Source organism: Fomitopsis serialis (genome assembly GCF_022376445.1).
Source record: "Fomitopsis serialis strain Sig1Antser10 chromosome Unknown B0H18scaffold_2, whole genome shotgun sequence".
In the NCBI taxonomy this organism is placed as follows: domain Eukaryota; kingdom Fungi; phylum Basidiomycota; class Agaricomycetes; order Polyporales; family Fomitopsidaceae; genus Fomitopsis; species Fomitopsis serialis.
The window spans coordinates 562,359-584,927 of record NW_025954962.1 but is presented as its reverse complement, the minus strand read 5'-3'; the positions used below and the strand labels follow the sequence as shown (position 1 = coordinate 584,927).

General features: G+C 56.0%; 10 protein-coding genes across 10 annotated transcripts; 4 read left to right on the top strand and 6 right to left on the bottom strand.

Annotated features, from left to right (window-relative positions):
- Positions 1-264: 264 nt before the first annotated feature.
- Positions 265-3,331, top strand: B0H18DRAFT_1151115 (aminoimidazole ribonucleotide synthetase; the record flags this gene model as incomplete). Its single annotated transcript, XM_048035727.1, has 10 exons — positions 265-462; positions 517-589; positions 643-930; positions 995-1,240; positions 1,299-1,450; positions 1,506-1,644; positions 1,692-1,876; positions 1,963-2,203; positions 2,256-2,459; positions 2,509-3,331. 10 exons carry the CDS (start codon positions 265-267, stop codon positions 3,111-3,113), a joined length of 2,331 nt encoding a protein of 776 aa, XP_047900312.1. The 3' UTR covers positions 3,114-3,331.
- A 385-nt stretch (positions 3,332-3,716) lies between these two features.
- B0H18DRAFT_1081474 (uncharacterized protein) lies at positions 3,717-6,018 on the bottom strand (the record flags this gene model as incomplete). The annotated part of the gene is made up of 8 exons (XM_048031401.1): positions 3,717-3,836; positions 3,894-4,286; positions 4,336-4,365; positions 4,423-4,546; positions 4,604-5,521; positions 5,641-5,679; positions 5,746-5,827; positions 5,922-6,018. The coding sequence occupies 8 exons, from the start codon at positions 6,016-6,018 to the stop codon at positions 3,717-3,719; spliced, it is 1,803 nt and encodes a 600-aa protein (XP_047900311.1).
- A 271-nt stretch (positions 6,019-6,289) lies between these two features.
- B0H18DRAFT_969632 (NAD-dependent glycerol-3-phosphate dehydrogenase) lies at positions 6,290-8,256 on the bottom strand. The gene is made up of 9 exons (XM_048043620.1): positions 8,100-8,256; positions 7,638-7,977; positions 7,426-7,582; positions 7,347-7,371; positions 7,203-7,299; positions 7,036-7,148; positions 6,704-6,981; positions 6,616-6,637; positions 6,290-6,554 (listed from the first exon to the last, which is right to left on the bottom strand). Exons 2-9 carry the CDS (start codon positions 7,907-7,909, stop codon positions 6,430-6,432), a joined length of 1,089 nt encoding a protein of 362 aa, XP_047900310.1. The 5' UTR covers positions 7,910-7,977; positions 8,100-8,256; the 3' UTR covers positions 6,290-6,429.
- A 268-nt stretch (positions 8,257-8,524) lies between these two features.
- Positions 8,525-9,896, top strand: B0H18DRAFT_1081472 (t-SNARE; the record flags this gene model as incomplete). Its single annotated transcript, XM_048031400.1, has 7 exons — positions 8,525-8,735; positions 8,786-8,832; positions 8,894-9,106; positions 9,161-9,236; positions 9,289-9,491; positions 9,548-9,799; positions 9,855-9,896. 7 exons carry the CDS (start codon positions 8,525-8,527, stop codon positions 9,894-9,896), a joined length of 1,044 nt encoding a protein of 347 aa, XP_047900309.1.
- On the bottom strand, positions 9,707-10,749 carry B0H18DRAFT_969618 (uncharacterized protein). Its single transcript, XM_048043619.1, has 5 exons — positions 10,595-10,749; positions 10,343-10,544; positions 10,184-10,315; positions 9,855-10,103; positions 9,707-9,799 (listed from the first exon to the last, which is right to left on the bottom strand). The coding sequence occupies exons 1-4, from the start codon at positions 10,659-10,661 to the stop codon at positions 9,968-9,970; spliced, it is 537 nt and encodes a 178-aa protein (XP_047900308.1). The 5' UTR covers positions 10,662-10,749; the 3' UTR covers positions 9,707-9,799; positions 9,855-9,967.
- Positions 10,750-11,324: 575 nt separating this feature from the next.
- B0H18DRAFT_969614 (ubiquitin-conjugating enzyme/RWD-like protein) lies at positions 11,325-12,711 on the bottom strand. Its single transcript, XM_048043618.1, has 6 exons — positions 12,537-12,711; positions 12,397-12,478; positions 12,239-12,334; positions 12,093-12,181; positions 11,874-12,021; positions 11,325-11,820 (listed from the first exon to the last, which is right to left on the bottom strand). Exons 1-6 carry the CDS (start codon positions 12,543-12,545, stop codon positions 11,708-11,710), a joined length of 537 nt encoding a protein of 178 aa, XP_047900307.1. The 5' UTR covers positions 12,546-12,711; the 3' UTR covers positions 11,325-11,707.
- Positions 12,712-12,744: 33 nt separating this feature from the next.
- B0H18DRAFT_190788 (Clavaminate synthase-like protein) lies at positions 12,745-14,412 on the top strand. Its single transcript, XM_048037034.1, has 6 exons — positions 12,745-12,931; positions 12,982-13,137; positions 13,189-13,466; positions 13,517-13,594; positions 13,651-13,936; positions 13,996-14,412. The coding sequence occupies exons 1-6, from the start codon at positions 12,839-12,841 to the stop codon at positions 14,263-14,265; spliced, it is 1,161 nt and encodes a 386-aa protein (XP_047900306.1). The 5' UTR covers positions 12,745-12,838; the 3' UTR covers positions 14,266-14,412.
- A 7-nt stretch (positions 14,413-14,419) lies between these two features.
- Positions 14,420-17,043, bottom strand: B0H18DRAFT_190808 (para-aminobenzoic acid synthetase). Its single transcript, XM_048037035.1, has 2 exons — positions 16,845-17,043; positions 14,420-16,794 (listed from the first exon to the last, which is right to left on the bottom strand). Exons 1-2 carry the CDS (start codon positions 16,913-16,915, stop codon positions 14,559-14,561), a joined length of 2,307 nt encoding a protein of 768 aa, XP_047900305.1. The 5' UTR covers positions 16,916-17,043; the 3' UTR covers positions 14,420-14,558.
- Positions 17,044-17,176: 133 nt separating this feature from the next.
- Positions 17,177-20,814, top strand: B0H18DRAFT_1151075 (armadillo-type protein; the record flags this gene model as incomplete). The annotated part of the gene is made up of 8 exons (XM_048035726.1): positions 17,177-17,254; positions 17,316-17,393; positions 17,446-18,411; positions 18,498-19,119; positions 19,141-19,365; positions 19,419-19,905; positions 19,974-20,778; positions 20,809-20,814. Coding segments are annotated over 8 exons (3,267 nt in total), but the record flags the coding sequence as incomplete, so codon positions are not given.
- Positions 20,815-20,870: 56 nt separating this feature from the next.
- B0H18DRAFT_1151073 (cytidine deaminase-like protein) lies at positions 20,871-21,937 on the bottom strand. The gene is made up of 6 exons (XM_048035725.1): positions 21,778-21,937; positions 21,648-21,724; positions 21,368-21,609; positions 21,143-21,313; positions 21,010-21,087; positions 20,871-20,956 (listed from the first exon to the last, which is right to left on the bottom strand). Exons 3-6 carry the CDS (start codon positions 21,460-21,462, stop codon positions 20,887-20,889), a joined length of 414 nt encoding a protein of 137 aa, XP_047900303.1. The 5' UTR covers positions 21,463-21,609; positions 21,648-21,724; positions 21,778-21,937; the 3' UTR covers positions 20,871-20,886.
- Between the last annotated feature and the right edge of the window lie 632 nt (positions 21,938-22,569).

The window sequence follows — 22,569 nt, the reverse complement described above, 5'->3', positions numbered from 1 at the left end:
CGCATGGCGAGCGATGGCAAGCGAAGACTAGTGCGTGGGCGATATGCTATCGCACGGCGACGGTGGGGAACGAACGACCTATCGAACAAAGAACAGCGCGAACACGGCGACGCTGCACTTGACCCCGGTGCAACCTCTTCTGCCGTCCAGCCTGCCTCGTTCCCTCCCCTGCCGCCGCCGCGTGTCCCGCGGTCCCTGGGGGCCTCGAAATTAATTTGGCCAGCTTGGCCACCGTCTTTGCCACATCCACTCGACCTCTCCCCCATGTCTCTCCGCGTCCTCGTCGTCGGCAGCGGCGGCCGCGAGCACGCACTCGCATGGCGTCTCGCCCGCTCGCCCCTCGTCGACCGCATCTTTGTCTGCCCTGGGAACGGCGGGACTGCGCACGAGCGTAAGACCACCAACGTCGATATCTCGGCAACAGACTTCCCCGCTCTTGTCCATTTCGCGGTCGCTAACAGCGTACGTTTTCACCCACCCGCTTGAGCTTCTCGGTTCACACCCCGCAATCCGAAGGTCTCCCTCGTCCTCCCTGGTCCGGAGCAGCCCCTCGTCGATGGCATCGAGGAGCACTTCCGCAAAGGTAACTGTCTCGCTCAATATCAACCACATGTGTGCCAATACCAAGCGTACTGCGATCAGTCGGCATCCCCGTCTTTGGCCCCTCCGCCTTGGCTGCCCGCATGGAAGGCTCAAAGGCGTTTTCCAAGGATTTCATGGCGCGGCACAAAATTCCTACTGCGCAATTCAGGGTCTTCAAGGCGGAAGAGGTCGACCAAGCCATCGAGTACGTCAAGACCTGCGGCTTCAAGACCGTCCTCAAGGCCAGCGGCCTGGCCGCCGGCAAGGGCGTGCTCATCCCGGAGACTCTCGACGACGCGATTGCCGGCTTGCGCGAGATGATGGTCGATCATGTGTTCGGAGCAGCAGGTCCGCGCCCCGCCCGATGTGTACATTATGCCTTGAAGAATAATATATTTGTGTTCCATCTCAGGGAGCGAGGTTGTGGTTGAGGAGCTGCTCACAGGCCCTGAGGTCTCTGTGCTCGCGTTCGCAGACGGATACACCATCGTGCCCCTCCCGGCTGCACAGGACCACAAGCGCATCGGTGAGGGCGACACGGGCCCGAACACGGGTGGTATGGGCGCATACGCACCCGCTCCTGTTGCGACGCCTGCCGTCATGAACCAAATTATGAAAGAAGTCTTGCAGCCTACCATCGCGGGGATGCGCAAGGAGGGTGCGTGTCCCGGTACCGATGAACACCCGGCATTCTCTGAGACGCACATACACGCCAGGCTTCCCATTCATCGGCATGCTGTTCACGGGGCTCATGCTGACGCCCTCCGGCCCCAAGGTGCTCGAGTACAACGTGCGCTTTGGAGACCCGGAGACCGAGGCGTTGATGCTCCTTCTCAGCGAAGACACCGACCTCGCCGCTGTCTTGCTCGTAAGATCATTTGCTCAGGTCCCTGGGCGCTGATACTCAGTCCAGGCATCCGTAGGCCTGTGCCGAGCGTCGTCTTGATTCCGTGCAGGTAAACACGCGACCGGGCTTTGGTGTCTCCGTTATCCTCGCCTCCGAGGGCTATCCGGGCAGCTATGCCAAAGGCAACCAAATTACTGTCGGCGAATTGCCCTCAGGTACATATTCAATTACGCATGTGCGAAATGACACTCACTCCGCACAGGCGTTGTGGCATTTCACGCCGGTACGACACAGAAGGGCGATGAGGTCGTCACGTCTGGAGGACGGGTCATGGCCGTATCCGCCTACGCGCCTACACTGCGCGAGGCGCTCGACCTGGCGTACGCGGGCGTCGAAAAAGTGTCATTTTCAGGGAAGGTGTACAGACGGGACATCGGGCACCGGCGAGTGACACATAACGCCAGCCCACAATAACCTACTGACCTCGCGTCCCCTCCCTCGTCTTCAGCGCGCTCGCCGCGGCCGCAAGCAAGCCGGGCCTGACGTACGCGCAGGCGGGCGTCTCGGTGGACGCGGGCAACTCGCTCGTCGACGCGATAAAGCCGCTCGTCCGCTCGACGCGCCGGGCGGGTGCGGACGCGGAGATTGGCGGGTTTGGTGGCGTGTTCGACCTGAAGGCGGTTGGGTACACCGACCCTGTGCTCGTAAGTGGTACAGATGGCGTCGGGACCAAGCTTCGTGTGGCGATGGACGCTGGTATTCACGACACCGTCGGTGCGTCTCACTTAGCATGTGCAGATTCACAGTGGCTCACAGCCGAGGATAGGGATCGACTTGGTTGCGATGTCGGTGAACGACTTGCTTGTCCAGGGCGCGGAGCCACTGTATTTCTTAGACTACTACGCATGCAGCAAGCTAGACGTGCCAGTCGCGACCGAAGTCATCAAAGGTGTCGCAGAAGGCTGCAGACAAGCTGGATGTGCTCTCATCGGAGGAGAGACCGCAGAGATGCCTGGGATGTATCTCGATGGTTTGTCAACTCCTCACTTAATTTATCATCGTTAAGCAATCGTTTGCAGGGGACTACGACCTTGCAGGCTTTGCGGTCGGCGCAGTCGAGCGTCATCTCATCCTACCCCAGCCCAACATCGTCGAGGGCGACGTGCTCCTCGGTGTTCCATCCTCAGGCCTGCACTCCAACGGCTTCTCCCTCGTCCGCAAAGTCGTCGCGCTCTCCGGGCTCACCTACGCAAGCCCTTGTTCTTGGGACGCAAAACAAACGCTCGGGCGCGCGCTCCTCGAGCCCACCCGCATCTACGTCAAGCCCCTCCTCCGCGCCGCGCAGGCGGGCCTGATCAAGGGCATGTCGCACATCACCGGCGGCGGCTTTACCGAGAACGTCCCCCGCGTTCTGCCCAAGGGCCTCGGATGCCATATCGATGCATCATCGTGGGAGCTCCCACCCGTCTTCCGCTTCCTCATGCAGCACGGCGGCGTCGCGCCGCTCGAGATGGCACGCACGTTCAACAACGGTGTCGGCATGGTGCTCATTGTCGACGGGCAGAACGTCGATGCGGTGATCCGGCTGCTGCGCGACGCGGGCGAGCGCGACGTGTACCGGATCGGCGCGGTCACTACCGGGAGCGGCGTGCACATGCAAAATCTGGATGCGTGGAATGTGTAGCTCTAGGTGCGAGATTAATCCGACAACAGAGTATTACATGCAGCTGACGGCGTGGTACCGTATACCTGCAGCTGTATCGATGGATTAAAAAGTAGTGTAGTAACCAGACCTCGCAGGCGTGCCGCCACGGCATAAGTTATCGCGAATGTAACGTATACGTGATAGAAGCAGCGACTGAATGAAGAAAATGAATGTAAGCGGGTTGTTTTGCAGTAATGGATGAATCGCAATATGGCTTGGCTGGAAGCGGGCGAATTTTGAGTTGTAACACAACAGCGAAGACAACAACGGAGATGAAAGAATAACCAAGATGAAGCAGAGGGAGAGCACAGAGAGGACAGGGAGTCTAGAGAGGCAGAGACCATGCAGGATCCGTGAGGAAGCTATGTATGCTCGATGGACGGAGTGGAGTGGAGGGTCCGAATAATATGCTGACAGCGACGGAGAGTCCTCTCACTATAGAGATGACGAGTGCACGAACAGAGTTTACAGAATACAGCGACAGAAAGCCCGGAATAATGCGCGGGGAACATATGAGTAGTCGTGACGAGGTGAAGGACGTAGGACACGAGAGATGTGATCACAGGACAAGGTTTGTCCGTTTTAGGCCGTGACGGCGACTTCTTTGGCGGCGTCTGGGGCGGCAGTGGCAGCAGCAGCGAACGAGACAGGCAACTTGCTGGTGGGTTCCGGTTGGGTACCGTTGACCTCAGGCTTCCCATCCTAAAAAGTGCACACAATGTTATGCACGCCGATATACTGAATCATCATCTTTCATACCTTTGAACTCGGACGGGTCACGCTCTGTTCTGGCGTGGTGCCACGAACAGAAACCTGACCATCCTTGCGAGGCGGTGGCGCCTGAAGGATCTGCGCGGCCGTCGGGCCCACCCAGCCATTGCCATTGGGCCCATACAAAGCCGGGCTGCGTAGAGGAGGAGTGATACTGGTAAGGACAGGGAATTCGTCGGCATTGGGCACACGCTGAGGCTTCGATAGCATGGGCCTCTTGTCCGGGCGTACACCATTGGGAACGTGATTCGGTCGGTAGCCCGGAGGACCTCTTCTGCTGCCGGGATCGCTGGATTGCGATCGGCTCGACGTTGACGTCGCAGTGGTTTCGTTGGTGCCACTGCGCACATGGTTCGGCTGGCCATCAGGCTGCTGCTGCTGCTGTTTGAATGTGAGCGGGGGTAGACACCGAATAGAGACATCTACGTACGTCCTGCACAGTCATCGCAGAGAACTTATCCTCGAGCGAGCCGAACCATTAACACCATTACACCATTAACACCATTACACCATTCACACCATTGACGGGAATTGAAGGACGCGACCGATGCCCGCCTCGCCCTCCGAAATGAGGTGGGTGGTGTGCAGGGTGGTACGGAAGCTGGTTTTCCGGCATAACATGGGGGAATCGACAATCATCCCTGCGAGAAGAACATCGTAAGACGTGGGAGTGTGTGTCGGCTTCTGAAACGACTTACCCGTTCCTGCACCTTCCGACAGGGAAGAACAGGCAGGGCGGCTTCCTACCTGGACCACCGAAGGACGGTCTTCGTGCACCTCCCCGGCGGTAGTGGGACATACCATCCCTATGCATGGGGCCAGGCCCAGGACCATAGCCGTCCGCTTGCGGGGCTGACGAAGACGAATGTGAACCAAGTCTATCAACAACAGAGCCGTTGAAAAGCCTACCCTGAGGCGCATATGGTCCAGGAGCATCCCTCTGCACGGGGTAAGCCGACATGGCGCCCTGCGCTGTAGGCGACATGGGCGGGTACATCCCCTGTTGCTGTTGAGGAGACTGCGGGCCGCCGTTGAGAGGAGGAAGAGGAGGGATGGAGACAGGGATAGGTACCTGACCCGGATGCCCGTACGTGGGCGACATGGGAGGCACGCCGTAAGGCATCGGCGGCGGCACACCATTGGGACTGAAGGGAGCTTGCACCGGAGATACGACCTCTGATGCTGACCGAGAGTGGGACATGGGCGGAGGTGCGGGGTGGCCGCCTGGAGGTGGGGACATGACATTCATTGGTGCACCATTAGGCGAAGTAGGGAAAGAAGGTGGTGGCACCGCGTAATACGTGGGCGGTGGGTACGGCGGGGGCGCCATAGGGTCATAATGAGCGGGATACTGTGCTGGAGGAGGTAACGGGCCCTGCAGGTAAGGGGCTTGAGGGTGGGCAAACATGCAAGACGATCCGTAGCGGCAGGCAGGATAATATCTGCAAGGTATCATGCGAGCCACTTCGGGCGGAGGCAAGTTGCCCATGCCACCCGGGTTCTGGTCTGACGGGGGAGGCGGATAGTAGGCGACAGAGCCGTCAGGCATCATCGGGGCACCGATGGGCATGCCAGGGTAATAGTAGGCACCAGGCGGGGGAGGATAGTAGCCTTTACTAGGATCCATTTGGGGTCGTGCGAGTAGTTCGTCTCCTGCAGCGCGGTCCCGTTCACATTCACCTTGTTCTTCGCAACCTCAAGCAGCTCCAAGATGGTGGCATCCGCTGTGTAGGACTCCGGGAGGCCTTCGCTGGAAGCGTTTGTGGGGTCGCGCCTGAACACCAAACGGTGAGATGTATGTAATGAAGACCAGGCAAAGCGTTCCACGCATGCAGAATACACACCTTTGTCCAAGAGCGCCTTGACGACCTCGACGTGACCATTCTTGACCGCTTCGATGAGAGGCGTCACACCGTTTTGATCTAGGAAGCGAAACGTGTCAATGAAAGATGAATCTGGACGGAACGCCATGCACGAAAAAAAACTCGCAGCACGCACGCGGGCGGATCTACACACCTTTGGTCTCGATCTCCGCATACGATGTCTCCTTGAGAAGGTCGTTGACATTTTCGAGGTTGCCCTCGGAACAAGCGTGCCAGAGAGCAGAGACCATGGATGCTGGCGCGGGGCGGGGGCGGAGAGGCCTTGAGGGTGATGGGTGAGGCCAAGGAGGGAAATAGCGCGGAGACGACGCGAACCTGGCGGGCTGGCGATGAGGGGAGCAGACGAATAGGCGAAGAACAACCGGGACGCGGGCCACAGCGCTGGCCAGAGGAATTTACACTCGCCGGCATTGGGCAAGAAAAAAAATGGGACACGTTACGTAATCCGATCCTGATCATCAGGCCGGATATGGCAGGCGTAGTCGTCGAGTCATCAATTGTGTGTCCTCGTTCCGGCCTCCGACTTCGGACAATGCTTCCGATCCGTCCGCGTCAGACCGTCCGCGCCCGACGCAGCCTCATCGCACGAGCTCGCTACGGGCACAACATGCAGATCTATATTTCGTGCACTCTACACTGCTCTACTTGGGGAGCTCCAGCTTCCTCAGCAGCTGCCGAGCAGGCTTCCCGGTCGCCTCCGGCAAGTCCAGCTCGCGCACCGGAGGCAGAGACATCAGCCACTTTGCCTTTTCCGCGACATCTGCGTCTGTCACAAGGCCACGGTCAACCCCTCGGCGACCGAGTAGATGCATCGGATAGGGACGTACCTTCGTAGAGCACCTCATAAATCTGCGACGGACAAAGTATCATCAAGATAATCAGGCGGGGAAACCGCTCATGGCATGGACCACTTACCCCAGTGGCAATCGGCGCATTTACACCCAATCGACTGATCAGCGTATATAATGCTTTCGCCGTCGTAACACCTTCTGCCACACTGCCCAACGTCTTGATGATATGATCCAATTTCTCGCCCTTCCCCAGACGATGTCCCACGGTGTAGTTCCTACTCGTGGACGAGCTGCATGTCAAAAAGAGATCGCCGACCCCAGCGAGGCTCAGGAATGTCAGCGGCGATGCGCCATAGGTCGTTCCTATCCTGGTCATCTCTGAGAGACCACGCGTGATCAACACTACGCAGGAACCATCGGAAAGGCAATCGGCAGCTAGAGACTAAGGCAGCTCACTGGCTCTCGTATTGTTCTCGAACCCAAGGCCATCCGCCATGCCCGAAGCGATGGCATAAACGTTCTTGAGCGCACCAGCCAACTCGACGCCAATGGGATCATCTCCTGTGTAACTGAGGACGAGGATGTTCAGAAAAGTCAGCTGTCTACGCCCTAAACCCACATACCAACGGAACCAGGGCTGATGGAACAACTCCGATGCCTTTTGCGCGTGCTCGGTGGATAGAGACGCGATAGAAACGGATGTTGGCTGTCTTTTGATGACTGCGCTCAATGAGACCTCGTCTGTCGGCGCATGCAGAGTCACGCACTCTCTTTGGCAAATGATGGCCCCGACTGCGAAGAAAATCAGACGTTCCTTCACTTCACGACTTCAAGGCCAATACTAACGATAAATGTTGCTACGTTCGCAATTGCAGGACCGCATGCGTCGGCGATGATTTCCAGCGTCAGGGAATTGGTTGCAATCTCAATTCCTTTGTTGACAAATATTAAAAACGGAAGGCCCTTCTCGTCCAGTAATGGTCTGAGATTGGTGAGCGTTTCTCTATGCACGAAGGTCAACTCCATCTGTAAGAAGACCGAAAGAAGCCAAATAATACCTCACCCCCTCGGTGGGAATAGCAAAGAGGAGGACATCGACACTTCTGATTAGTTCTTTCGACGGGAACTCTGGGCCAACGGCCTTGACCATGTCCGGGAACACATGGTCTTTGAACACATCGCTGCGGTGAGTTTCATTAATTTGGCGGACGGCATTCTCGTCGCGGGACCACAGAAACACGTTGTGAGATGAGTCCGCGAGGTGGTCAGCTAGACAGCTACCGAAGTTGCCTGCACCGAACACGAGCACCTTCGATCGATCGAGGGGCATGGTGAAGGAAGGCGGGAGGGGGAACTTGGTAGGCTTGACCGAGCGCTGTCCTGATGACCTGTGACGGACTGGGGATAGCAGTCGTGGGGTAAGTTGAGGAAAGCGATGCAGAGGTGTGGGGAAAGTCAAAAGAGCGCGTTTGGAAACGGACGTAAGTTGCCTCGAGCTCATGCATGCAGTTCTGCCCCACCGTGACGGTACACAGGTCTAGGCTCGGTTTTGCGACCGAAACGTGTGTCCGAGCGCGACCAATCTAGTTGAGCTGCCAGATAATCTCGAGAGACGCGTACAACCGACGATGCAGAGGCTTTCGAGTATCGCACCAGAGCTGTAGAACTTGGAGTCGGGGCCGCACAAGAGTTTCCTTGAGACTTGTCGTCGACGCGCCAGGGCGCGCAGTAGCACGTGGAAGATCTTGAGATCTCCCGAGGATGGCGCGCCGGGGCAGCGGGCGCCTTGCAGGACACGTCCATCGTATTGTCTCCAGCGTTCTCACTCGACCTGCCATCCCCTCTCGCCGTGTACCACTCGTCCCTTGCCTCCCTCATTCCTTTCTTCCGGTCTTGCTGAAAACTACCCTCTGCTTTAATCTTATTCTTATTCGGCATCTGTATCATGCCTGTCCAAGACCGGACGCATGAGTTCCGGGCATGCGTGGAATCCATACGCAACCGGTCTTCCTTCCCTCAGCGCGGCGCGGAGGCGAAACAACGTTTGCTGCCGAATGGCAAGGGTCCGGAGAACAAATCCGAGTTCAGTCGGATCGCGTCGTCTATTGCCAAGGATATCAGTAGCACGACGTTAAAGTTGGGGAAGCTGGCCCAATGTGAGTCTTGTAGCGTCTGCAGGCCGCGAAGTCTGTCTCACCTGGAGTAGTGGCGAAGCGGAAGACCTTGTTCGATGATAGACCAGTGGAAATCAGCGTGCGTACTGCCTCAGCGAAGCCAATTTTGTTCATGGTATCGACGTCGCCCTCGTCGTCAGGAACTCACCTACATCATCAAACAAGACATTGCGAACATCAACAAGCAAATAGCTTCGCTTCAGGCCTACGTGAAGCAACGCAATGCCCAGAACAGCAAGTCGCCGGAGGGAAAGCAGCTGGACGAGCATAATCACAACGTTGTCATGCTGCTTCAGAGCAAGCTGGCTGATACGAGCATGACGTTTAAGGACGTGCTGGAGATTCGTACACAAGTGGGCATCAATTCCTCTGTAACGCCACCCATGCTCAACTCGACATGATCATAGAATATGAAGGAGTCGAAGGACCGGACGGAGCAGTTCATGCATTCAACATCTGCCGCGGCAAGCCAAGCGCCTTCAAGTACGCCAATTTCCCGTTGCATGACAACGCATCTGACTGGCTTGGACTGCAGATTCGCTTCTATTCGGCAATTCGCAGCGTCAGCAAGACCCAATGGGCGATGGCACTGCTCTATCTCCACGGTTGGACGTCAAGGGCAAGGGTCGTGCACAGTCTAATGGCGATATTCTCGCTCTTGATCTGGGCGCAGCGGAGGAGGGGCAGGGTTCAGCAACGGGTGATGCTTTCATGCAGATGCAGCTCGTCGAGCAGCAGGTGCGTTACCTTACGGCTACCGCTAATGATAGTTTAACCTATGACATTGGCTACAGGACAATTACATACAATCACGGTCTACCGCAATCGAGTCCATCGAGTCTACCATCGCGGAACTGGGGCAGATCTTCACACAACTGGCGCAAATGGTTGCAGAACAGCGGGAAACAGTACAGCGAATCGACGCAGATACGGTGGACATCGCGTCGAATGTCAGCGGCGCTCAGCGCGAGCTGCTTAAATACTATGCCAGTATATCCTCCAATCGGTGGCTCATGCTCAAAGTCTTCGGGGTTCTGATTGTTTTCGTACGTTGTCTTTCATGCTTCAGGCAGGTGCTTGCTAATCCGTGTCCTGCTCCAGTTCCTCATCTTCATTCTGTTTCATGATCCCTGGGTCCTGTAGGACGAGCCGGCTCCATTATATATCCTAGACATGGACGATACTTCCTTTTCCACTGGACACACTTCGCCGCATTATGATACCATAGGCCATGCAGAAAATAATGATAGTCCCAACATCAACCGACAGGAATCGCATTTACACCTGTGCCCAATGCGCGTGGCAGACGTTTCCCTCTCTTCTTCGACCTTTTCGCTCTGCGTTGCCCGGCTCTCCGATGGTCCATGTCCGTTGTTTCGACGGTGCTTGTTCGACCCGGAGGTCGCTGAATATCGCTGTGGCCTCGGAACCTGCATGGGTCTGCATCCGCGTCCTTTTCTTGGGTTTCTTTCCTGTTTCTCGAGACGCTTGCGCTGTTACACAACACATGAGATGAGCGAGGGTCGTCAAACGGAGACACGTACCCTTTGTTCGTGCAGTTCCTTATTGCGCTTCTTCAGCTTCTCTACTCGAGTCTCGCTTTCCCGCCTCCGCCTGCCGTGAGCTCAACGTTGATCATACGCCCATCCAGCTCAGATTGATGCAGCTTCAGGGCTTGTTGGAGCGCGCTCTTCACTGTAAACTCCAAGAACGCGCAGCCCTTTGACTTCGCCGATTGTCTGCCTGAAGGTGTAGCTTTAGGTGTAAGGAGTCGGACCGTAGGCGGTGGGTCTGCAGAACCGATCAATGGCCAGCAGGACGTGAAGCGACGCAGGACGCACCACATGCAGAGAAGTGCTTGTCTATAGCCTCCTTGGATGTCGTGTATCTCAAGTTCCCTGTAGACATTCCGTGAGCCCGCGTATATGGAAAATACCACTAAGTCTGCCACGCACCGACAAAAAGGATAAACCGCTGCTTTGTCTTCCCCTTGCCCTCCCCGCCCTGCTCCCCTGCTTCCGCGTCGCTCCCCCCGTCGATAGCAGCGCCATCTTCGCCGTCACCGACCCTCCGCTTCTTTTTCTTCTGCTTCTGCTTTGCGTCGTCGTCGACCGCCGCTTTGTCCTCCTCTCCCTCTTCCGCTTCTTAGGCTTCTTAGGCTGATCGCCGCCCAGAACGCCCTCATCCTTCGCGCGTGCTGCAGCTGCATGCTGCGCAGGCTTCGCCTCATCCTCCACAGCGCCACCCTCAGCTTGAGCCTCCAGAGTATCTTGCTCCTCGAGGACAGGAACATCGTTGTCTTCTTCGTCGAGGACTGTTGCCTTGCCTTTGCCCTTGCGCTCGCGGAAGGCGAGCGCCTTCTTCTGCTTCTTGGTGAGCTTTGGAGCTGAGCTCATTGGAGACCCGAGTGCGGCGAAGGGGGTGGTATAAATATGAAGGACTGGCGCCACGAGCAATGACACAAGCGCAGAGGACAAGTTATGGCAAGTGGCAAACGAGCGTGCGGAGGCCCGAGGGACGGTGATCGAGGAGAAATGATCCGTTCTCTATTCCCACGCGTGCCCTCCAACTGCGGCCAAATCCAACGACATGGATTAGATGCTATGAACCCTCAACGTTTCACTGCAACTACTACATTGCATAAAGGGAGATCGAGGTTCCACTCATCATGATGTGGACATGTCTGTCCAGCTGCGTGCGTAGCAATAGTCAGCAAGTGTTACATATGTTTCGATTCAAATGAGATGGCGCAGACAGGTGGTAGAGAACTAAAGAAAGTCAATGCAAAGGACTGTACAATTCTACGACGTGGATGTATGCGTGCGCACAGATACATGGAGATTAAGTGAACAGCATATTACACATCTAACCCACTCCGCGAGCCGATGGCCCGCGTACAGCATGACTCACGCACAAGGACCGACTAGAGTCACAGGCGCCATGCCACTGCCCTATCATTGCGCGATGAGCTTGTCATACTGCACCCCACGAATGTTCCCTCCCCGCATCGACGTCTTCACGTTCTGGAGGAACTGCTCCCGGTTCTTGCGCAACTCCTCCGCAGCATCTGTCACAGACACGTCAGGCCCCATGCAGGCTAATCAAGATACATGAACATACCTTTGTTCAGAGGGTCGTCCGCGTTAGGCTCGAGAAACAGGTATTGAAGGCCGACCAGGACGGAGTTCAGGTTTAGTACGGGCTTCCAGTCCTCCCGCAGAATGTTCAAGCAGACATTGCCCTCTAGATCGACATTTGGGTGGTAGATCTGCAGTATACATATGGCAGTCATATTCTAGTCAATGGTCTGGGAATTCTGATCGCGACAGAACCACATACCGTCTGTGTGCATTTGACCTTTGGTGGCTCATGTGGATAGTTGGTATTGATGTTCACAGAGAACACAAACGCGCCGCCCTTGTACATGCCTGGTGTCTAGTGTGTCAGAATCTCACAGATGTGGAGAATGTTGGGGTATTGCGCGCCTTCGTCCGGAGTGATTGTGAGCGTGAAGTTGAGGAGATCAGAGGGATCTGGGAAGTGTGTCTTCATCGTAGACGACAGCTCCAACTCCGTAAGATCTATGGAGCCAGTTCCATAATATCAGTGTCCAAAGTTCATAGGACAAGACAACCCCACTCACCCTTCTGTACACGGATCTGCGCTGCACTAGTCTTAGGCTTCTTCTTCGCCGCCGCATCCTCGTTCTTCTTCATACTCCAGATCTAGAGTGACACAGGCGGTGAGTTCGACCATATCGTTTACAGAGCAGACACAGCGCGCCTTGATCATGTTGAGGGCTCGATGTGGGGGGGCTGGTTAGTGGGGTTGTCTTGTGCGTTAGGATGGGTGGCTGTAGCGGGCTCGCGGAGAGTGCGCGAGTCGAGTAAGCGCCGGTATTATGTGCCTCCGTGTCTGTACCGGATCACGTGGACATAATGATCGCCTGCAGTCCAAGAAAGGGAACCACCTCGGTCGTGCTTCGACACGCCTGCCAGTACTTGGCTTCTTGTCCCGCCTCACGCGCTCACACCGCCTCTGAGTCCCAAGAGTCATCGCCCCCGCCAGCCAAGTTGCACTAACCTATGTCGATGCCGACGCTGCCCGTCATTGACCTCGACGTGTATCTCAGCGAGCCGCTGCATTCAACACAGGCTGTGGTGGAAGAATGCAGAAAGGTATCTCACATAGTAATATACTCAGGGGAGCGTCTGATCCGTGCGGTTAGGCTGCAGACGCGTTGATTACGCATGGGGCTCTACTACTCCACGATTCACGTGTGTCCGAAGACGATAACAGCACATTCCTCGATCTACTCGAGGATTACTTCGCGCAACCTGAGGCCGCTCTCAAGCACGATGAACGTCCGGAGCTCGGTTATCAGGTATTAACAGCTCTGCACTGGGTATCCACTATTCTGAGTCATCTGTGTAAGGTCGGTGTCACACTGGAGAACACGGAGAAGCCTAAGTGTGCGGTCGACGAACCGTGTTTGAATGTCATCGCCCGCCTCGATCCAGCGGAGCGGCCGCTGGACATCACAGCCCACAGCCCAGATCCCAAATGCAGGTTCTTCTGGAAGATGAGCGAGAAGCCGCCTTATGAGACGGCTTACCCCGGATTGAATGCCCCCAATGTCGTCCCTGAGGCAGACAGCATCCGCGACAGGTGGACCCCAATCATGGAGACGTGGGGTAAATCGATGAAAAATGCGTGCGTTATGTGTGGTCAGCCGAAATGCTACGACAGTGACGTTCTCTCAGTGTGGAGGACCTAGGTGAAATGATTTGCATCGGACTAGGACTGCCTCGAGAATTCTTTAGAGACGCTGGACGCTATGGGTATGTCAGCTGTCCATGCCTTCTCAGCGCCGTCCGCTCAACCTCGTTGCATACAGCCCTCATCTCCTCGCCCCCACAGCATCGGATCTCGTGAAATATGGTCAGAAGGATACCATCCTCGCTGGATTCCACACGGATCTCAACTTCCTGACCATTCACGGCCGCTCACGCTACCCCGGTCTCAACATATGGGCTCGGAATACTGGGAAGCGTATCCCAGTCAAGTTTCCACCAACTGGTCGGTATTTGCTCGTACAGGCAGGCAAGCAGCTGGAGCACTTCAGCGGAGGCCTGATCAAGGCAGGCTATCACGAGGTGGTGGTTAATGAAGCCACGCTGGAGGTGCGTGTTCCTCTGCGTCTGCTGAGACCCACAGCTTGAGCAACGATCCACACAATCAGGTCGTGGAGCGACGCAAGGCACAATTTCCGAATCGTCCACTGGTCCGCATCTCATCCACGTTTTTCTGGCATCTGTCTTCGGACTACGACCTTGCTCCGGTTCCAGCCTTGTCGACTCGTGCAAAGGCACTCAGAGCAGATACGATCAACCTCGGTAAGGTCGATCTCGATGAAGACACTGACTACGAGCCGATGAAGGTAGGACAACAAGTCCAGAAGTATGTACCTCCTCATGTCATCCGATTTCGCCATGCTAACGGTGCATTCTAGCGAATTGAGACACATCGCGCTGCTTGCATGAGTGCTCGCAACATATCTACTTTGCTGTACATCTTGACCACTATGAATACTGGGATTTATGTTGTGTACTTTATGCGATGCAGGGTTGAACCATATGTACTCTAGCGCTACAGGATGTTGAATATAAGGATAGCAATGCAGTGTCGTGACTGGAGTTGAAATGCCAGTCAGATGAATGAAGCAGCGGGCGATGAGGCCCGCTTTAACCCGATATACCCGACCGAAAGAATTAGGATCTGCTGAATAGCATGTAACAATACCGCTCAGGAAAACTCCACTTCACCGAAAGCTCGAATGACGCTCTCGACCTTCACGATCATTTCCTCCCACTCAGCTTCGGGGTCTGACAGTGCCGTGATGGCGCCTCCCGCACCGAGGGTCCACTGCTCGGTAGCGGAAGCAGCCCGCGTCGAGGAATCTGTAGACGCCACGGAGTGTGCAGATGTCGCGCTCGAATCGTGTTTGAAGCAACTACGGATGGTCACGGACCAATCACCACCACCACCGACGTCCCAGTATCCGAACACACCGGAGTAGATGCCTCTAGGATGATCCTCCAGCGTGCGTAGGATCTCCACGCTGCGCTTCTTCGGAGCACCGGTCATACTACCCGGCGGCAAGCTCCTGCGCAACACCTCCCATCCGAGGTCCATCTCACGGGGACCGTGCTCGCCACTAGGAAGCTTTCCCTCGACGACGCTCACGAGCTGCCAGACGGTCTTGTACTCCTCGACCTTGCAGAACTGTTTCACCTCCACGTCCTCGCCCACGACTCCGTGGAGATCGTGCCTAATGAGGTCGACGATCATCAGGTTCTCGGCGACCTCTTTGACGCTGCCTGCCAAAGCCTCCTCCGCGACTGCGCGTGTAATACCAGGCGCTTTGCGTACAGTGCCTTTGATGGGACGTAGCTGACATGTCGACTGCGGAGGTCTGGAGTAGGAGAGGAAGCGCTCCGGAGAGGATGACAAAAGCGTTGACGGGTGTAAACGGATATAGGCCGAGTGCGGGGCAGGGTTCCGCGTACGCAGGACCTTGTAGAGCTCCCATGACGAGCTATGCTCGGGAGCACCGCGAACAGCCTTCGGTACGGAGATGTGCGTCGGGGCGGTTAGGCAGAGCTCGTAGGAGTCACCGGAGAAGAGGTATTCCTTGGCTTCGCGGATGCGCGAGATGTATTGCTCGCGATCCGGTAGAGCTACAACCGGCGGCGAAGTCGAAGCGCTCTTCTTCCTGCGCTTCGCTGGGGATGTACGCCTGCTCTCCGGGCGCGAAGGGCAATCTTTGACGAGCGCCGACGTCTCCTGCAGCCAAGCCTCGTCGTTCGGTAGAAGTGTCTGGATGTAGACCTTCCCTGAGACGGTGTCGATGACGATACTCCGCTCGATGAAAACCAGGTTGACATCGGGGTTGCGCCCTGAAGCATCCTCCACTCCATGAGGCGTACAAGGAGTTAGAGTCTCGGTCCCGAGCTCGTAACTCAAGAACCCAATCAAACCTCCCCAGAAGGGCACATCCCTCACACCACCCTCGGCCCTCCTTGAGCGCATGAAGTCCGCGAGCCAATCCCAGATAGTCGAAGCTCCGAGTGTTTCAGACCGCATAGTACCGCTCTCGCATAGATTGACGTGGTCATCGCCCACGTAATGGGTGATCTTGGTGGAAGATTTGGTCAGACATCCGACGATCGAGAAACGGCCGGGCTGGGCCGCAGAATCCAAGAGTACGAAATCCATAGAGTCGTTGCACACTCCTAGCCTCTCACATACGTCGGTCGGCGTTATGCCATGTGCCTCGACAGTGCGTGCGGTCACCGTCGTCGACAAACCAGGTAAAAGCATGCGAGGCGGCTGAGGTGATGGCCAAGGTGACCCCATGAGACGTTCTGCTGCAGCATTCCAAGGTCGGACTGCTCGACGCTGCTTTCTTGTCCATGCCATGGCTAGCTGCCAGAAATTACGGAGAACGCCTTCGCCGCCGCGTTCGGTACGCACGGATTCCGGGTGGTACTGAACAGCCCAGAACGGCTTGCTCCGATGCTTCGCAGCCATAACCACCTTCCCATTCTCCTCTCCGTCGTCGGCCCACGCCAGGGCCTCGATGTCATCACATCCGTCCACGGAGACGTGCAGAGAGTGGTAGCGCACTGCAGCGACATCACCAACACCTGCAAAGATGTCCATTCCGTTGTGATGGATAGTGGATACCTGGCCATGCTTGACGACGTTTAGTCTATGCAATTTGGCCCCGAACTCCATTGCAAAACTCTGCAGACCCAAACAGACACCAAACACGGGAAGGAGGTGGTCATCCGCAAGTCTCCATATATCGCGCACGAGACCGACGTCGCTATCCTTGTCTGGGGATCCAGGACCAGGACCGACGACTAGGGCAGAGAAGTGGTCAAGATAGGGACAGAGTTCGCCGATGGAGAGGTTGTCGTTCTTGAGAATATGCACGCTACAACCAGGTATTGATTTTCTGCATAGGGCCGCGAGACTCAAAGGCGGACATTAGTTGATGGCGGACGTCAAGCAGAATAGGCTCACTTGTATGTGAAGGAATCGTATGAGTCGATGAATAGGATGCGAGAACCGGCAGCCGGCGTGGTGATCGTCATGATGAAAAGCGAAGGAGAGTGTATAGGAGCAATAAATTAGATGATGCAGATAAACAAGAGGTCAGTCATGAGCGTTGCGTTCCAGTGAAAACCGAGCAGACTCGCGGCGACGACCCCACCGGGAACGCGGATGGGAGGATGCTTGACCGGAAAATCTCGATCGCGCCACCGTGTCCTTCCTTCGCGTGACAGACGCGATCAGTCACATCACGCTTCAGCGTCTGACGCTCCACTGGCAGCCGCAGTGCTGCCGCCGCCGCACTGAGCAGTTCTCTAACTGGACCTACTGCAGAGGGTAGTTGGCTTGGATTCTACGGAAAAGATAGACCTCATTCACCGGTGCGTTGTGTAGCGCGGCATGTTTGTGACATGTTGCGAGCTGAACGAGTACAAATGGCAGGTTGCGTTTGTTCGCGGACAAAGGCCGCGAATGCCCGTCTTACAGGATGAAGATTCGTCCCAGGCTACGTTCAAAACAGTATGTCGAGAGATTCAAACACGTAGACGTCGCGTGCTGACGAAAAATTTAGCTGAAAAGTGTGTGCGTCCCTCTCATGGGCAATTCGCAGCTTTCACCGACGTCTATACCAATGGTATCGAAGCTACTGGCGGAGCTGGTCGTCATCTTGCGCCAGGTCGAGGCTGCGGGTGCTGCTCTGCGGCCGTCCATCATATCATATATTTTCTTTCCTCTGTCGACAATCATGCGCAGGAACACACTGTCGTCGATCCCCGATCAAATTATGGAGAGGATCTTCATCGTGCTCAACGGTCTATGCGAGAGCTGGTGGTGGGACTTCGATGAAACAACATGGGAGCAAATATTCATGCTGTGCGGCGCCGTTCTTGGAGGCATAGACAGCAAGGGAAAGAGCAGAGTCAGAGACGACGAAACGAAAGAGGCTGCCACCCGTTGCTTGTACACCTTGCTGCGCGAGCGGTTTCCGGACGAAGATCCTCTTGGCGTTGTCGTACCTCCACGCTGCGAAAGGATTTCCAGGAAATTGCAGTTTCACGCGAGGACCAAGACGTTCATTCCGATCCTGGGTCAGACCGTCGATTCACTTCTGTTGACGGCTGAATCATCGCACCTCCCGCTACAGAAAATCTCCCTTAAAGTTCTTCGCATACTCACAGAAGCTTATCTCCCCGAGGACTTCATACCTTCCGTCCTTCCTGGGATCATCAGTGCTTCGAGTAAAATCGCACTCGGCGTTGGCACGCACAAGGGATGGACCAACGGCGATATCGTCTCGACGGCACTTGATGTCATGCAGGCTGTCATTGTCAAGTCCGTTGGTGACGAAGTTTGCAAACGACATGGAGCCGTACGGAGCCTTGACAGTTTGGAAGACTTGCTCGCAGACGCAGATACTTTGGATCAGCAAGCTCTCCTCCATTCTGCGCCTTCTCCATACTCGACAGCCCGCACCGCGAGCTGGCTACGCGGAACAGCCTCGCAGTTGCATATTGCGATGAACGCACTCACGCCCCTGGTTAACCACCCGACTCCTTGGCCGCACTCGCCTTGGCTTCATTCTCTGAAGCTGTGCTATCTGCGACCACTCTGACCATGCCTCAGTCACAAGGCCTCCTGCTCTCTTTCCTGCTCTCGCTATTCGGGTCCCCATACAACGACGTAGCCAATAGAGCGAGCAATGCTCTGACACGCCTTTTGTCCCCTACATCCAGTGCCCGGCACTCCCTCCTCCAAACGCTCTTGCACATATCCAGAGATAGCCTAGCATCTCTACCCCGGTTTATCGCGACTCAATCAGATTCCAAGGTGGAGCATCTAGCTAGCCTCATCGAGAGCGTTTGCAAACTTGCAATGACCATCAGCTCCGAACGCCGCCGCATCAGTGTCATCAGCACTGGTGTTGGTAAACTTCTCGGGCCCACTGGCGGGATCGAGAAATGGGGGTGGAGCTTGCTCTCGGTATTGGATTTTGGTGATGCACCCATCACAGTGACTAGAGCGAACGCAGCTCAGCGGGTGCTGGAGAGTAGCGAAGCTGCGGGCTCATTTCCGTTCCCACCCTTGGTACTCAACAACGTGACATCTCCCGCCGCGCAGTCTGCACTGGAGCGAATGTTCCGCGCAATGGGTGCTGTGGCTGGGGATGACGGCCTGTTCGCCGTAGAATGGTTTTTGGGGATGGGCCAGAATGGGCGAGGATCATCAGCGGTCTCCGCATTGTGGTGTGCGTGCCGACTCCTGGAAGGTGCGGGTGGGGTCACCTTAGACCTCTCAGCATCGCTCGATCGCTCCCCTGTGACCAAGCGTAGCAAGCGGGTCGAGAAACTGGCTCGAGGGATTGCAAAAAGAGTCGCGGATTCGTGGACGGATATTGACGACGAAGATGTCCTTCAGCAACAGGGCAGCAAGTCGCCCACCGCCGAGGATGATTCTTTGCTCGTAGAGCACATCAAGGGTTTACTGACGATTCGTGCGACTGCGGACTCGGAGGCGAAGCCATCCCATCCCGCTCGTCCACGCCAGGCAGATCAACTCTATTGCATAAAGCGCTGTCGCTCCAGCTGCTCTCTATCACGGCCGGAATACTGGAAGCCCACTTCTCTCCTTTGCTGCTCCACACGCTTTATCCCATCTTACACTCAGTCGTCTCGGAGTCGCCTCTCGTCTCCACGACCGGCACGGCGACACTGCACTTCGTCGCGACAATGACGTCGTATGCTTCCTCCGCCAACATGTTGCTCTCCAACTTCGACTATGCTCTCGACTCGGTTTCGCGTCGACTGAGCCGTCGATGGCTAGACGTCGATGCCACCAAAGTCCTTGCTGCACTAGTTCGCTTGGTCGGGCGCGATGCCGTCCAGAAGGCCGGCGACGTGGTGGAGGAATGCTTCGATCGCCTTGACGAGTATCATGGATACGAGATGATTGTGGACGGGCTGATCGAAGTCTTGTCGGAGGTTGTGAAAGTTGTGGAGGAAGAAGACTCCAGCGGATCTCATAGAGGCCGGCAGTCGACAGAATCGCCTGCTCCCCCGGACGACGCGCGGATGGACGTCTTCTTCGAGTGGGTTTGCATAGACGCGACCCCGTTGAAGAAGACCGTGACAATTCAGGCGACGATTCCTACCCTCGCGAAGCATGGGGTAAAGCCGCCGACGCCGAAGAGCAGATGGAACCGACAGAACCTGTGCCAGATCCCACTGCGGAACCTCCACCAACGCCTTCGCAGGCACTCACAAAACAAATTGTCTCGCGTTCTCTGTATTTCCTCACTCACGGAGCGCCTACAATTCGGGCAAGGATATTGCTCGTGTTGAGCTCCGCTGTTCCGGTGCTACCTGCGTCTGCACTGCTTCCGTCCGTCCATCACGCTTGGCCATTCATTTTGAACCGCCTTAACGATCAGGAACCCTTCGTCGTCAGCGCTGCTGCAGCTCTGATTGAGTCTCTGTCCACACACGTCGGAGATTTCATGCATCGCAGGATCTGGGACGACATATGGCCCCGCTTTCAGAAAATGCTCGAGAAGCTCCGGGCTGCAGACGCGGACAGCGCTTTGGCGAGGCGCGGACCGGCAGCGGTGGGCACGGAGTCGGCGTATACAGTCTCGCATCGGCTATACCGGTCGATGCTAAAGACGATGACCGCAGCCGTGGTGGGCGTCCGGGGCCAAGACTCTGCGCTCTGGGATGTGACCGTCTTGTTCCGAAGGTTTTTGCATGGCCACGCACACGAAGAGCTGCAAGCATGTGCAAGGGATCTCTACGCCGCCATCACGGTCAACAACGAAGACGCTGTATGGCTGGCTCTGTCGGCGACTCAGAGCAGACTAGATCCTTCCATGGATTTTTTGTCGCAGCCGAAGTGGAGTATCAATGAAAATGTCTACATCATCCTAGGTAGCGATGTCAAGGTTTGATACGATGCAAACATCTGTACAAGGAAAATAAATGGTCGATGATGGATGTATATTTCGGTATGACTTGACACGTCAGGCTGGCGGCGCATGCCTCCTGAGAAGTACCCCGGCTTCATGGAACAGGGCGGCGGAGGAGTCGTCCCTAAAGACAGCACATTCAGTTATGGCGGCGATAGGCGATAGGTCAGTACTGACATCTTGTAGCTTAAATTGTACACGACTTCCTTCACACCGGTTTGAATGATTTTGATGGTACACTTGAGGCACGGACATCTGTCCGGTGAGAGACTAAGTCAGGAGCCGACACACAGTGACCTTATGGACGAACGTATTGCAGTAGATCACAGCACCGTCGCCCACGCGCTCTCTGCCTGCCTCCAACAGAGCGTTCTCTTCCGCGTGCAAGCAGACACATTCGTCCGACGTTTCGCTGGCGCTGTTGCACCGGCTGCATCCGCCTTCATTGCAATTGAGCAGCCCCCGCGGAGTGCCATTGTACCTGATAGCGTGGTGATCATCAGCCGTGGATCGTGCCGCTCCGGATGAAACCAACCCAGTAGCAAGGATGCGCTTGTTCCTCACTAAGATCGCTCCCACTCTGCGTTTCATGCAATTGGATCTTCGCGCGGCGAGCGTGGCCAATTGCATAAAATATGCATCCCACCCGGTCTCAAACGTTCTGGGTCCAGGAGATCTAGCTCGTCGAGGTGCGAATGCAGCGTCCCATCGAGTCGAGGATTCACGATGTGAAGGTTACAAGGCATTCAGAGAGGATAACGCCGGCCGATCGGCAGTCTTTCGAATGTTATCTTCCGCGGCGTCTCGGCGCTGACTCGCTGTACCATAATAGTGATATCATGTTCTCGAACGAAGTCTTCCAGTGTTATCCCCGTGTCATCACAGCTGTAAGCTCTGATGAGTAAGGTGCCTCGGGGGCAGAATATTGACGCTACCGCGACATACCGTCTGAAACGTACAACAAAGGTGCGTCAATTGAGACGATCATGAAGAACGGTCTTGTCGTAAAGGGCTCCAACAGCTCTTGCGTCCGCAGATCCATTGTCACGAAGTCAGACCGCCAGTTCTTTGTCACATGCTGCATCAAGGCACCCGGTGAAGAGAACACCAGAGGGCTTGCCAGCGTGTTCCGAAACACCGCATCCGGAGCCGGTGAGGGAAGAGCAGATGTTGGCGGAGAAGCCATCTGCAAGAACGACAGCCTGTGTCGTTGTAGCGCGGATACTTGGCACGACCAAAGGACTCGTCTGCTTCTGCGTCGTATGCCGCATACTGATCAGATTCGCGGTGATCGTCATGAGTCTTCGGCTACGGGGGATTATTCGACATGTGGTCTTTGCACCACGATTGATACTGTGTTAACGCACCAGTGGCACCAATCGCAGCGGAATAAATCCCTTCGCTTCCACGAGATATTGAACGACAGACGACTTCCTGAAGCACGCGTTCCGACGATTGCGATGAACATTGTCCTACAATGGCAGACGAAAGTCAATTCAACGGGTCGGCGGTTTGTCACGGTGTTCGCGCGAATTCACGCCGCACTAGCGCCCCAAGAACGCCGCTGGAATGATCTTCAGTGTTTGATGCCGAACAAGACTAATGGACAATGCTACGTTTGGCTAGTGGGATCTTCACGAAGGCAGCGGCCAACAACTCGAACCGAGTGTTGTTCGCGTGGCCACTGATGGACCATATCACCGGCGTGAATCTGGATCTCAGATTCGCTGGAATACG